Source organism: Pholis gunnellus, assembly GCF_910591455.1.
Source record: "Pholis gunnellus genome assembly, chromosome: 6".
In the NCBI taxonomy this organism is placed as follows: Eukaryota; Metazoa; Chordata; class Actinopteri; order Perciformes; family Pholidae; genus Pholis; species Pholis gunnellus.
The window spans coordinates 7693896-7707711 of NC_136532.1; the positions used below are offsets into that span (position 1 = coordinate 7693896).

At 43.8% G+C, this 13816-nt stretch overlaps 1 protein-coding gene across 2 annotated transcripts in view; it reads left to right on the forward strand.

The window, feature by feature from the left end:
• Nucleotides 1-13816, forward strand: part of efna5b (ephrin-A5b) — a gene marked incomplete at its 5' end in the record, with an annotated part of 90259 nt that overhangs the window by 63971 nt on the left and 12472 nt on the right. For both annotated transcript variants that reach the window (XM_079160477.1, XM_079160478.1), the window contains one exon: nt 10270-10562. In XM_079160477.1, the coding sequence (XP_079016603.1) occupies nt 10270-10562 (293 nt within the window). The remainder of the gene's footprint in view (nt 1-10269; nt 10563-13816) is intronic.

A 13816-nucleotide genomic window follows, 5' to 3' on the forward strand; every position in this document is an offset into this window, starting at 1 on the left:
GTATCGGCCGATACCGAGAACCGATCCTCTACCATGTTCCATTAATATCTAGTCTATAATGTTTATAGTATAATGTTCATTACAGATATGCCCGTTCATTCGATCTTTCTTTCTGAGAATTATAATTGACAGCATGCACAAACATTTTTGTAACTTTTCTCTCCTGGAAAAACATTACGTTTTCCACAAAACTGCACCAAGTTACAGGAACTTCTCTCACTGTCACTCTGTTATTCAGTGCTCAAGGTTACTGGACAAATAAAATCCAACTGAAAATGAATTGCAGTATATCCCACTTCATCATTTACTTACCCAGAAGAAAACAGGTGCAACATGTCTATACAACAACACACCTAAATGGCATTTACATCAGAAGGATGTGTGTGTTTGTGTCGCTGTAATGTGTGCTGCAGCTGCTGGGGAGATCGGTCTGGCAATGCGTGACTAGTATGTGAGCATCGTGCCTGTTTGTGTGCATGTATGGCTGTAACGTTACACATCTGGCTGGAGGAGACCGCCAGGGCGCTAAAGAATGCTACCAACGCCCCACGTGCTGTTGGATATGTTATGGGTCATTTCAAACAGCTATCACAATTCTATAAAGTATAGCCAGTTAGCTGTGCTCACCCATCTCTTAAGTGGTTACAGGCTGACGTAACAGAGGTGTATATTTAACGGATTCTATGTGGATAGAGAGCGTGCAATGTTACACGATGCATAGTTGGCTGCGTGCTACTTGCGTGTTACTGTCTTTAAAGATTTGACTTATCGTGGCCGATAGATCGGTGCATCCCTACTGTTCACAAAAGCAGAGCAGTGTCCAGTCCAGAGGTCGGAGGATTTGTCAGCGCTCAAACATCAAACTTATTGAGCCGTAATGCAAGTTTGCCCAGATGAAGGTCTCGGCTTTATTATATTCTCGCATTGGATTTAAGTGTGCAGAGTCTTCTATTCTCCATATTGGAGTCTTCGGGCCATTCTTTGCGCGCAAGCATTGTTCCCCGAGTGCAGTGATCTTCTCAAAAGTATGAGAGAAAGTGCCCAATTTTAATTTAGAAACGCTTTTTACTTAATCCAGGCAAAGCTTCACCGCCTTTGAAGAGGCTCTTTTACTTCCTGTTGAGGTCTACACCGGGGACATTATGTAATGCAGCTGAGCATTGTATTGTAAGTACGATGTAAAAGGAATTAAAAGACAACGGTGCATATTTTAATTTCAACATTTTTTTGTTTCAGTGACTGCCTCAGCTGCTGAGAACCTTTCAGTTCCCTTTACGCTCCGCATCATTTTTAAAATGTTTACAATGTAAACATGCGACGTTTGCTTGTATCTGTGTTTTCACATGCATGTTGCCGCCACCTTGTCAAAGTGTTTTTGTTGTGTCACTTATACTTTTAGTGGCCATGCGGGGGTGTTTGTGTTTATCTAACCTGGAACATGTTCACACCTAGCAGGTAATGGAGTGGACACCAGAACAGCTCTGGCCCTATCTGTGTCGGATGTCCTGCTTCTGCCCTTTATCCATCCTGTGTGTTCTCTCTCTCTCTCTCTCTCTCTCTCTCTCTCTTTCTCTCTCTCTCTCTCTCTCTCTCTTTCTCTCTCACACATTAGGAAGACATGTTACACGGCTCAGAGACGTTTCATTGCTGCTGTTCTGTCTCAGCTGCCAAATACCTTGTCACCATAAAACAATGACTTATGATTAATGGCAAACACGTCTCCCACTCGATGATGTATAGCCATTAATTGACACTAACTGCCCATGTGTGACCGCGCATAGACTTGCATGCATCTACAGGCGCGCACACACACCCTCGCCGGTCCTGGTAAACATGTCGGAGCGTACAGTATTTACAAAGGGACTGAAGTGGGTTTGGGGCAGCAATGTTTCAGGAGAATGGCCTCAGGGTCTGACAGGATGTTGGGGGATGTGTCATTTTTCCCTGACTCCCTTGGTGACGGGCAGAGACATAAAGAAATCCTTTTACACACAGGGAGATGTACACAGACCCGCAAACACACACTCAGCCATTCACTCCCATGTGTAGCCTACACACATCAGTGTTATACAGCCATAAAAATGGTTGTTTGGCAGTAGATGAGCTCAGAGGAAGTATCTTTTTTTTCTTTCTTTTTTACCCCCCCTTCTTCTCTGTTTTGGACTCGAGCTGCAGCATGCTAATGCAGACAACATCAAACACTCGCTGGAGCCCTACATCTCTCCGTTTCACTCGGCACCAAAAGCAGAACAAGAACTTGTCTGTCGCTGCTCTTAATTCATTGTCTCCCTGGGGCAAAATGAGCGCTGACAGACATAAATGGCAGAAATGAATATCGTAAGATCACAGTCGAGGGTGGCGAGGTGGGAGAAAGCGGGGTGATAAGAGTGAGGGAGCAGATGAGAGGGGTTGAGAGATGGGGAGAGGGACAGAAACGGAGAGAGGGGAAGTGTAGGAGAAAGGGTCGAGATGGGAGGTTGAATACTTGTGAGAAAGAGAGATGAAGGAATGCATGGGTACGTCCCTGTGTCCCTCACTGCTGACAGTCAGTATATTATACTGGCCTGACCACCTGCTCTGAGCCTGCTGTACACCCTCCATAAAGCCACAGCAGATGGACACAGTAAAATGCACCATGACCAGCAGCAATGCATTCATACGTGTGTGTGTGTGTGTGTGTGTGTGTGTGTGTGTGTGTGCGTGCGTTTGTCCATTACAGCAGATATCCCCTATAAATATATTAAAATATGTCTACATTCACACACACCAGCCCTCCACCATGTCTCGGAGGCATTATCAGTAATATGTGATACTCTATAGGTCTGATGTCTCCGTGTCTTCTCCCCGACGCCTCCCGGGCCAGTTAGCCAGCGAGGAATGTGGCTGTCAACTCGTATAACAAGCGACACTCTCACATGGTCTTCCTCTGACTTCACTGCCCTCTCCTTAGCCGTCTCGCCACCTCAATACTGGTATTTCGGGGGGTTGTATCTCTTCCCCTCCTAGTATAATGTTTTCCAACTAAATCCGAGTAAGAACTTGAAACAAGCTCTTAGATTTTAGAGGATAACTCGGCCACCATTCCATCATTGGCACTAATTGTGGGCGATATGGCCAACAGTTTCTATCACGATACAGGTCATCTCAATAACGATAAATATCACAATGCAGCGTGTTTTCTGGTAGTTCAATAAATAAATAGTCTATATGAGATGTAAATGAGTAAAGCCGAACTCCTGTGTGAATTCATTACTTGACAAATTTGAGTATTTTCTCAATTACCATCAAATGCCGTCAGTAATAACAAGGTGAAAACCTCTCTGGACAGAAGGCCAAGTCCTTTCCTGACAGCTGTTAAGATCAAGCACGATCAATCGCAACAGCCTCGCTCTTATTTCCCTCTTCCTCCCTCTGTCTCTCAATTCTTTCTTTCTGCTCCCCTCGCTCTTTCATCCTCTTGACACCGAACCAATCATCTGTAATTAGACAACTGCACAAACTAAATCGAGAAGTGTTTGCGATGTGCATTTGCTTCGTATGTGTTGAAAGGTGCTGAATAGGCCCTTTTCACCCATGTGCTTTAGCCGGGGTTCAGTCAGAGTTCATCTCCTCTTGGCTAAACATATTTCCCCCCCCGGACCAAAATCAACAAATGATCTTTCACTTGAGGAACATGCACACACACATCCACGTCAGCACACACAGTCAGCAGGGTATCACGGGTTTGCCTTTTAAGGTCCCGGAGCATTTCTTCTTTTTTCTTTTTTTAGAGTTACTGTGATTTCATTTATCAGGCAACGGAACATTGCCTGAGGATATCGAATTGAAAATATATCAGATGTATGAATTTCAACGGGGAGAGGTGAAATAATGTAAATAGATCTGATTTGGGGTCATGAGCGGGATTGAGCCGAGCGAGAGACTCAGGCAGGCAGAGAAATAAAAAGGGGTGGGAGCGAGAAAATACAGAGAGAACGTAGGCAGAAAAAAAGAGGTGTAGACAAACAAAGATGATCTTTTATACTCAGGTAGAGGAGGCTTTGACTTTGTAATGCATGTGGCTGTCAGCAGTGTTTTAGCGCTGCAGTCTTGACAGTTCCTGGTCAGAGTCTCCGCAGCTTTTTGTTTCAGACATTTCTTTTTACATTAAAAAAGCTCACCATCTTTATGGTATTTTGTGATGGTCTCCATCAGCCGTGCATCCTTTATGTCAAAACGTTGTCGCCGCGGCTTCGCAGTGACAATGGCAATCCCTCTCACAGCGTGTGCCGTTTCATCCAGAGGTGCCCCGAGGTTTAGCCTTGAAAAGTACATGTTGTTGCTTTGATTTCATACCGTGTTGCCCTTCATGTCAGCGGATTGACGACAATAGTGCACATTTCCGAGAGTACCTTTACCCTTACTCTACAAAAACAACATTTCACACAGGATCTTTGTAAAAACTCAGATATGCGGTGTACGTAATCACTCTCCGACACTCCAGGGACACAGCTTTTGAGCTGTGGTATTTAGGGCAGCGCACATTGAAAAGTTCCTCTTTCTATTGAATCTCACTTATTCAACTGGTTAGACGACTCGGCTTGCTTTCTGCCTCTACCTTCCGCCGAGCTCCTTGCTCTGCTCCTTTTCTCTGTCTTTCTGTTTCGCTCAGGTTAGCTATCTGTCCCTGTCCTTCTCGCTTTCTGTATGCAGCTGCCGGTGCACAGCTCGGAGAGGTGGCTGATGGGAGTTCATTGGGTACGGTGTGTGCGTGCGCGCAGGGCCAGTGTGCGCGAGTGTAGTCGTGCGTGTGTGTTTGTCTCTGTGCGTGTGTGTGTGTGTGTGTGTGTGTGTGTGTGTGTGTGTGTGTGTGCACAGCGATGCCACTGGGCTGTGTAATTGAAATGGAAATGAGCCAATCAGCGACTGCAGTGGTGTGCCACCTCACCCTGCATTCACTTCACTGTTCCAGCTCTCCCAAACTCACTCTCTCTGTTTGTGACTCTGTGTGCAAGTGTCTCTATGTATCTGTGTGAGTGTGTGTGTGTGTTTGTGCCGACAATACTTGGCCCTTCAGTTTCAGCCCTGCGGGCCTGAGGAGGCGGTGTGAAAATGTAATCAGTTGGTAATAAAGATTATCTCCCTCGCTCTCTCACTCGCTCACTCACTTATTCACTGACTAACACACACCCACACGCACACAGACACACACACATATGTGTGCACCCACCCTCTGTGTCCAGTTGATTTCCCAGGCTTTGTGTTGTGACCCACAGCGCGATGGGACAGCTGGGGCATAACAAAGACATGTAATTATCACCATTTGACAATTAGCCCACCATCCAACTTTGCTCCTTAATTACCTATTTTACAGCTCGGAGGCCTCCGCTGCCACTCTCAGCTGCTACTCTTTACTGACAAGAATGGGAAAGATTGTCGCTCATGATGTTGCCATTAGCGTGTCGTAAAATAGGGAGTGATCGTGGTGGTTGGGTGGAGTGCGCGCATGTGTGTGGCATCGGCGGAGGAGCGAGGGTAACTCGGCGCCAACTCCATCTGGACAATTTCTCCTGTGATTTGTGCCAGCTTTTTAGCGATCGTCTTACAAGCTTTAATAAACATGCTATCACTACATGGATTGTGCCACTGGATTGATTTGACTTTTTGTTAGTAGCATGTAATACCTAAAACATATATTAAGGTAATGCATAAAAAAAAACATTGCATATTGATCAATACATTAGCATTTATTCCATTTACGAATGTGTCCGTCATGTGCCATCTCACAATGAATTTGCCTCCTGCTTTAACATTTAAAGCTTAAATTGTCATATATATATATATATATATATGTATGCGTGTGTAAATGTACATATGTCTGTATGCATGTATATCAAAAAGATTGTGAAGAGTAACACTAACATAACAAGTTGCTTTACACACACCAGGTATGTGGATATGACATTATATACCGTGTATATAGCAATGCCTGTATTTTTTATTGTTAGTGATAATATAATTTAACATTAAATGATTTTACTGTTCATCAGACAACACTGAGAAAATGTCTAGTCATTCTGGAAGCACACTCCAAACAAAAAATATCGCTGACACAAACGCACATAACAGCCAATTTTGATGCAGCCTTAATTTACATCTTCTTTTGTGCCCACCGGTTTAGTTGATCCTGCTGTATCTTCGCAATTACTCTCGTCTATTGACCCCAGTGTTACTGTACCGTCTCCCCCGCTTATATTTCACTCTTTGGTTTTCTCACAGTGCGCAGCCTTGATTTACATTCCATTGGTGCAACCTCTCGGGGCTCCTGTGTCCTGCACAGAGGCTGATGTATGTTTGAACAGCACACGTCCGCTTCGCGCTGAAGAACGCTTTCCTCTCTCTGCTGAAAAGCGGGAACAGTTTATTGAACAGTGGCAGCCGATTAAAACTGCCATCGTCATAAACGAGACGCCAGCCGCATCTAAAACTCCCACATTAGTCCCTTGATAACAGGGCTTTTTACAAGGACAATAAACACAGCTTTCTAAGAAGTTTTTCCAGGAGACATCTTGGTGATGGCCTCGCACTGAATAGACTTTAAAAATCACAGCGTTGGCAGCAAACACAGTCATGTCATACACACACACACACAGTTTTAGTAGAATCTCCTTTAATGATAAATGCGTTGTTGAATAACTCCCGCACAAACTTGGATTCACTGGGAGCCTGGCAATTCGATCTGCATTATTCAGTCTTGCTGCCTCTGTTTTGTATATTCCCTCACCTTCTTTTTGGAACCAGGTCCCTTTCTCTCCCCCATCCTGTCTGTTTCTCACCCTCACTCTCTTTCTCACTTGGTGCCATTAGCAGCTCCTGGCTGCCTCACTGCTGTTCCTTTGCCAATGTGCCAGGGAGCTCACTGAACTGATAACACAAACCCAATGTATGCGCGTGAGCGTGGAGGTGTGGGCAGGGTGTGGGTTTGTTGCGTATACAGAATGTGTGTGTGTGTGTGTGTATGTGTGTGTGTAAGACTGTGTTACATGTTACAAATGCCTGTCCTGTCCCTTTTATGTGCTCACTCACCCAAACATCCTCTGCTTCATTTGCAGTCAGGGCCACGAGCCACTATTCTGACTGCTGAGACAGGGAGAGAAGGGCAGCTGAAACATCACACACACACACACACACACACATATACACACACACACATACACACACTCATTCTTCTCTCTCTCTCTCTCTCTCTCTCTCTCTCTCTCGCACAAACACAGTACACGTACACACATATACACACTCGCCGGGGCGAGCGGATGGAAGGATGTGACTATTAAGTCAGTGACATTTTAAAGCAGTGAGAGAGATGCATGGCTCTTCCTGGCCCTCCCCCGACATGTTTTAAATGAGATGTTACAGATGAGCTACTCCATGCCTTGGTTGTAAACACCCTCACATTAGTATTTACCCTACACGGGTAAACACAGCAAAGCAACATTTCATGCTAGCTCATGCTCACGTACATACACACACACGCACACACACACACACACACACACACACGCTTGAATAAATACACAGCGGAAACCAGCAGACACGCACGATCACATTAATGAGAAATGGCTGCGGCGCGATTTGTCGCCTCTCTTATTTGTTGCATTAATCATTCGAAACATCAACATGAATTAAGTGACGAGTGAAGGCGCCAAAACCAGATTTTGCTCAAATTGCTATTTGATCTTCGAAACAAGTGGTCTTGCTTGCATTGTGATTGTGATTCTGTGTAGTTTCCCTCGACGCGCTGCAGATTGACGTGAACGCAGCCGTGAAGAACGAGCGTTTTCAGCGATCTTAGAAGGAAACCCATTCTTTAGAATCAGAACTCAAACATCACATTGAGATAATGAGCAGAGCTGTACTTTTAAATAGAGAGAGCAGATTAGTGGGTGGAAAGACAGCGACACGGAAAAAAGGAGGCAGAAAAAAAATATAACCACGTTTTCATACCATTGTGCAGCATTGTATTTTCATTACCATCCGGAGATTTAACTGGTATTTTTAGATCAACTGCAAGAAAGAAAGAAAGAAAGAAAGAAAGAATTGTGTGTCTTTTGAAGCTCTCTTACTGAAACGTTCTGTTCAAAATCTTTACGACATAATGGACACTTTGTACACGAGAGCAACAGAAAAGTCCAGGCAATTTGATGTATGTAGCCCAAAATCATTGACTTTAGGGCCTTTACAATCTGTACAGCACACAACAGCCTATATAATCAGATTCTCAGTTTGGAAAAAAAAGAATTACAGATTACAGTATGGAGGACAAAACGTATTTATTAATTTATGAAAACAACTGTCAAGTAATTTCCTAACGCCAACCCAATTTACGTGACCCGCTCTCCACCCTTTGAGACTTGAAAAAAGGACGGATCACTACACCAACACACAAGACTGCATGGCAAGAGAAAGAGGTCACGATGCTGCGCGTGTGCTGCTTCAGCATGTTAATCCTGAGCCTTCAGAGTCCTCAGGATAAAATGATTTTAGCCTCTTATGCTCCGCGCCTGCCCCTTGTGCGTTCCCCCAAGCTCGAGGAAGCCCTGCTTATAGACAGCAGTGGCAGTTTTCAATTAAAAGTTGTGTCTTAACTCTCGTCAGGTTGTGCTCTTACAGCACTAAAGACTTGGTCTCAATTATAAACTAACATCACCAGGTGAAATGAGTCATTGACACCAGCTGCGCGTGTGTGCGACTGTGTGGTTTGCATCGATCCGTCACTCTTAGAATGCTTCAAGTGTGTGTGTGTGTGTGTGTGTGTGTGTGTTTGTGTGTGTGTGCGCGCTAAATTGAGGGCATCTCAAGCAAGTTTACATGGTGGTCAATGTTTTCTCTGTGAGGCCGATCTGTGACCCCAAGGTTAGGGTCACACCGACCCACACCCAGCCAGAAACTCACAACACAGGATTGCTTTCTAATTTCGGTAGCTGTGAAAATTCCACAGGTGAGAGAGACCTATTTTGTGGGCAGCAGAGAGGAAATTGTGTGTGTGTGTGTGTGTGTGTGTGGGTGTGTGTAGATGGGAGCTTGTGACAGTGTGTGGCCTTTTGATGAATCTGCCTGTATGTATTGAAGCCCTCTGACCCTGTGTGGCCTGTTCTAGATCATTGCAGTTGTAAAGATGCCTCACCAGACAGCCCTCAGGGACACCCAGGCTCTGTATTTCTCCTATCATGACATTTAGTGTCGGGACCATCCTGTATCCCCAAGATAATTTGGGTCGTCTCTCTGTATGTTCTTTTTTTTAGTTTTTCTTATTAGACCAAAAGCTTTTTTCTTGTAAGCATATTTTCTTCAGGCAGTGATACTTGAGTTTGCTATCATTGAGAAGGCAGATGTGTGTATTCGTGTAAGTAAATATCTGCTGCAATGATAGATTTATAGATAAATCAACCCTCCCAAATTTATTGAAGCCGGAAGATGAGAGCGCTGGTGCTTGTAAATTTCCACACAGCACTGAAAGAGTGCAGAGAGATCAAACCGGCACTCTCTGCATATGTGCCGAGGTTCAAACAGCCGTTTATCCGCGATAATTTAAGCAATGTTGACACATCAACATACAGATGCATAAAGATTATAAGATTTGTCTAAATAACATCACACTAACACTTCATGTAGACATAGAAAAAGTCAAATTTGGATTCAGTGCATCACGCTGTGTTACGATTGGTCTCTGATTCCGGTTTCCGCGCTTGTTTGCATGAGAAAGTTGTTTTTCCCTCCTCATTCAACCGCAGAAAGGAACATTGGTAAATGTTTCTGTATGAGGCCATATAACACAAACTGCCTCCTTATCTTTGTTCTCTACTGACAATAAAAACTCAAAGTAGTTGCAACCTCCACTCTGGTTGACAAAATATGTTCGTCATTTCTAGAACCCGCACCATTTTTCGAGAAAGACATTTTTTACTACATCATTTCACAAGCATTCAAGATAAAAAGATAAAATAGAAACATGACATTTTATCACTGGATGTATTTGTCCCAAGAAGGAATGAAAATTCTTTGATTGATCTAATTTACTGGTTTGTCATAGATCTGTTGTCTCTTTTATAAGAAGCTCTTTTTCATGTTTGCTGTTTTGTTTCTTAAATGTCTTGTCTGTATTTTTATGTGGGTTTTTTTTCCTGCACGCCATCTTGACCAGGACCCCCTCATGAAGGAGATTTAAAATCACAATGGTGTTAAATTATAATAATATTAAACTTTCTCCTCTCTCTTCTGTTTTCCAACCAGGTTCCACCGTGGAGACTACCACATCGACGTGTGCATAAACGACTACCTGGATGTCTACTGTCCCCACTATGAAGACACGGTGCCTGAGGAGCGCACCGAGCGCTATGTCCTCTACATGGTCAACTACGATGGCTACAGCACGTGCGACCACACCGCCAAGGGCTTCAAGCGCTGGGAGTGCAACAGGCCGCACTCTCCGAATGGGCCGCTCAAGTTCTCAGAGAAGTTCCAGCTCTTCACCCCCTTCTCCTTGGGCTTTGAGTTCAGACCAGGCAGAGAATACTACTACATATGTGAGTCCCATGCACGTTAAAGGAAAAAAATAACGTGATGTATTTATTTAGGCTTCTTCCTTTAATCCATTGTCCGTCTGTAGATGCAACAGATTGCAGTAACATGAAGCTAATCTCAATAGTTTACATCATATCAATACTATGCTATAATGCTGTTTGTTGTCTACAAACGCAGCACAAAACCTCACATGCATTCACAGCAACCTACAAAGCCAAATAACCTAACTTGACACGGATTACAAACCTAAATGGCCCTTTCCTGACCTAATGTTATTCTTCTAACACACCGAGCAAGAGAGACGGAGACACGCACCCTGCTCCTAACCGGTGTTTTCACAACTTCGCCACAGAGCTTTGAGAGTGGCATTACAGTGATCCTAGTAGGCGCTTTCCCCGCTGTGCTTTGAGCCAAGCTTTTCACGCTGCTCTCGTCGCTCGTGGAGAACTCTTCCCTAAAATGGCAATGGAATTCACAGGCGAGGGTTCAATTGAGACAGCTTGAAAAGTTGCACCTCACTTCCCCTGCTGCACAATACTGTATCCCTCCTCTCTCCGCATTATGTTATGCTCTTATTCAGCTCGCGTTAGATGTTAAGTTGTCCGCTTCCTGGCATAGAACCTGAGCCTAACCGAGTTCATCTGAAGTTGAAGCCCCCGGGAAATTAGGTTTTATCAAAGCAAGGTGATAGAGTGGAATTGAGTTGAGTTTGTCCTCCCACCACAGACTATACGGAGGAGTTACTGTCAGTAGGCGCAGTCGCCGCCACTCGCTCAAAACACATTTGTCACAGGGATACGCTGATATTACAAAATAGGAAGCACGGCTATGCTCTCATATTGGTGGCATTAGTGCAATATCATGCAGTGGAGCGCATTATTGCTTCAGCTGTTGAGGGAAAGTTTAAACTTTGTGGGCCAATGTATGAGGGAATATTGTATACATTTCTTCTCAGCAAAGGGGGTGTCAGCTTTGACAGTTAACTCTCTACTGTTAAATAATGCTGGTTATGCTATGCTTGTATCTGTTTATCAGTAGTGTTTGGACTTGTGGTGTTAATGCAGATCTAGGTGGCTGTTAAACCCCCGCGTCTATGCGTTCTCTCCTTCTCTCAGAGACAGCGTCGAAAGAGTCGGGAGTCTGCTTTATAAATTGACACCTTTTTATAAAGCAGTTAACCTGACAGGCAGCCAAGACGTCTGTCCTTTATTCATTTTGTGTGTTTCTCTCTCTCTCTCTCTCTCTCTCTCGCTCTCTCCCTGCTCCGTTACACTTATAGGAGCTAAAGACCGGAGTAAAAATAAATGAAAAAAAGAGTGCGTCCGCAATGTTTGCCGTTGTTTCCGCTGTGAATAAGTGTTTTCTCTCTCAAACTCGTCCACAAAACAAATAGCCTGAGCTCTTTTCCAGAAGCCTTTCAACAACCAGGTGTTTGGCCATTTGTCTGTTAAAAAGTAACCAGATTTTCCTTTGCTTTTATAGCCAATTTGCATTTGACAGTCATACTAAATGAGACAAGGGAAAAATGGAGTCTCCGTAGTTGGGAGCGTAGATGGGGGTTAGGGAAGGGTTATGCAATTCATCCACTCCTGCAAGTCTCTATTTCTAACACATATATATATATTTTATTTTTTTCCATTTCTGTTGAGAGATGCTTGTCCTAAGGGCTGGATTAAATTACACTGCGACCGACAGGGCTTCCATGGAACACATCCATTCTACTGGTGCACGCCATATTGGTTTAGTGGCCCGCGGCTTCATTGGCTATTGAATGATTCTAGCGTATAGCCTTTCTGGCTACTGCGGCAGATATTAAAGTCATCTACCATGAAGTACTCTGACATGTGATTCCCCACCGCCATTGTGTCCGGCCTGAATGTTCATGAGTAGCCGAGAAGATGCTACTGATGGATCCGCCAGTCTCTCTTTAGTGGACAGCATGTATAGACCTCTGAAGGATGAAGATTAAGAGAGGCAGAGAGGTAGTTACATTACTACACCTGCCAATTTATCTGCAACATCTGTTGGGGTGGGGGTTCTCATGCTCAAGCAGTAGAAGCATATGAGACCTTTCAGCTTGCATTGGGTTACATCATTTTTGTTCTCCTTTAATCATAAGAATTCAGTGATACATTTTCGCAAATAAACTTTCTAACTGAGAAATAAGTAAACATGGTGCAAAAATCACAGCAATAAATCAAACAAATCAAAAGAGTATAACCCAATTACTGGGTTTTTTTTCTCAGGGATTGCGTTTTGACTAAACCTACTATTGTCATAAATATTCAGGAGCGAAGATGGCTAGAAAAAATAATTTTGTTTAAAAGAGCAAAACTGAATGGCACAGTACACCTGGAGCAGGTCATGGTCATTTGACTTATGTGGTAACACAACGTTTTACCACATAAGTGAAGTAATCCAGTTGAAACAGAGCGACATGACCGTCCCACTTGAGTCAAATTGAGCTACCTGTTGAATTTAAAAGTTGGCTCACAGTGTGGCCCTGGTTTGGTCTGTCAACATATTGGGTTTCCTCTGCCCGAGCCTCCAATATCTGTGTCCAGGAACAAAACACCTGGCAGGATTGCATGCATGTTCTTTCTGTAGCAATGGTAAGATTGGACAGGTGAGTTTGACTTGAGGCATCACGTTGACTTTGTCAACAAGCTTACTTTGTTCTACGAGTTTACTTTGTTCCACAAGTACCACTGCATGGATCTACAACAGGGACCACATTGAAATAGCTGTCAGTTTTTACATGGCTGTGCCCTCTGGTGGCTTTGATCAGTCAACATAGTCTTGCACTTGTGCAGTGAGGCTTGCAGGGGTGAAGATATCACTTTTGAATTAATTGAGAATGAGAATATTTTAATTTAATATTCTTTATGGCCAACAAAGTGGGGGAGTCTATTGTCCTTTATGGCCTTGCCTAATGCCTGCTCTGGTGCAGAACCTGAATTTACCCATTTTTTCCCCCCACAAGGATCATTAAATATTCATCTTATCATCTTCTACTGTGCATAGAGATGCTTAAGTACCCAAGGCCAAATGTCTAAATAATGAATCTCAAGCAGTTATTAGTGACTGATTACTTACTTAAGTCAACCAGTGTCAACTGGAATTAAAATCAACCAGTGTGGACATTGCACCACAAACAGTGCCTACAGCTAGCAAAGACATAGCAAAGACATTTCTCCTGTATAAGGTAGGACGATATCTGCTCCTCAGCGCAACACACAGTGGTCAGACTTTGCCC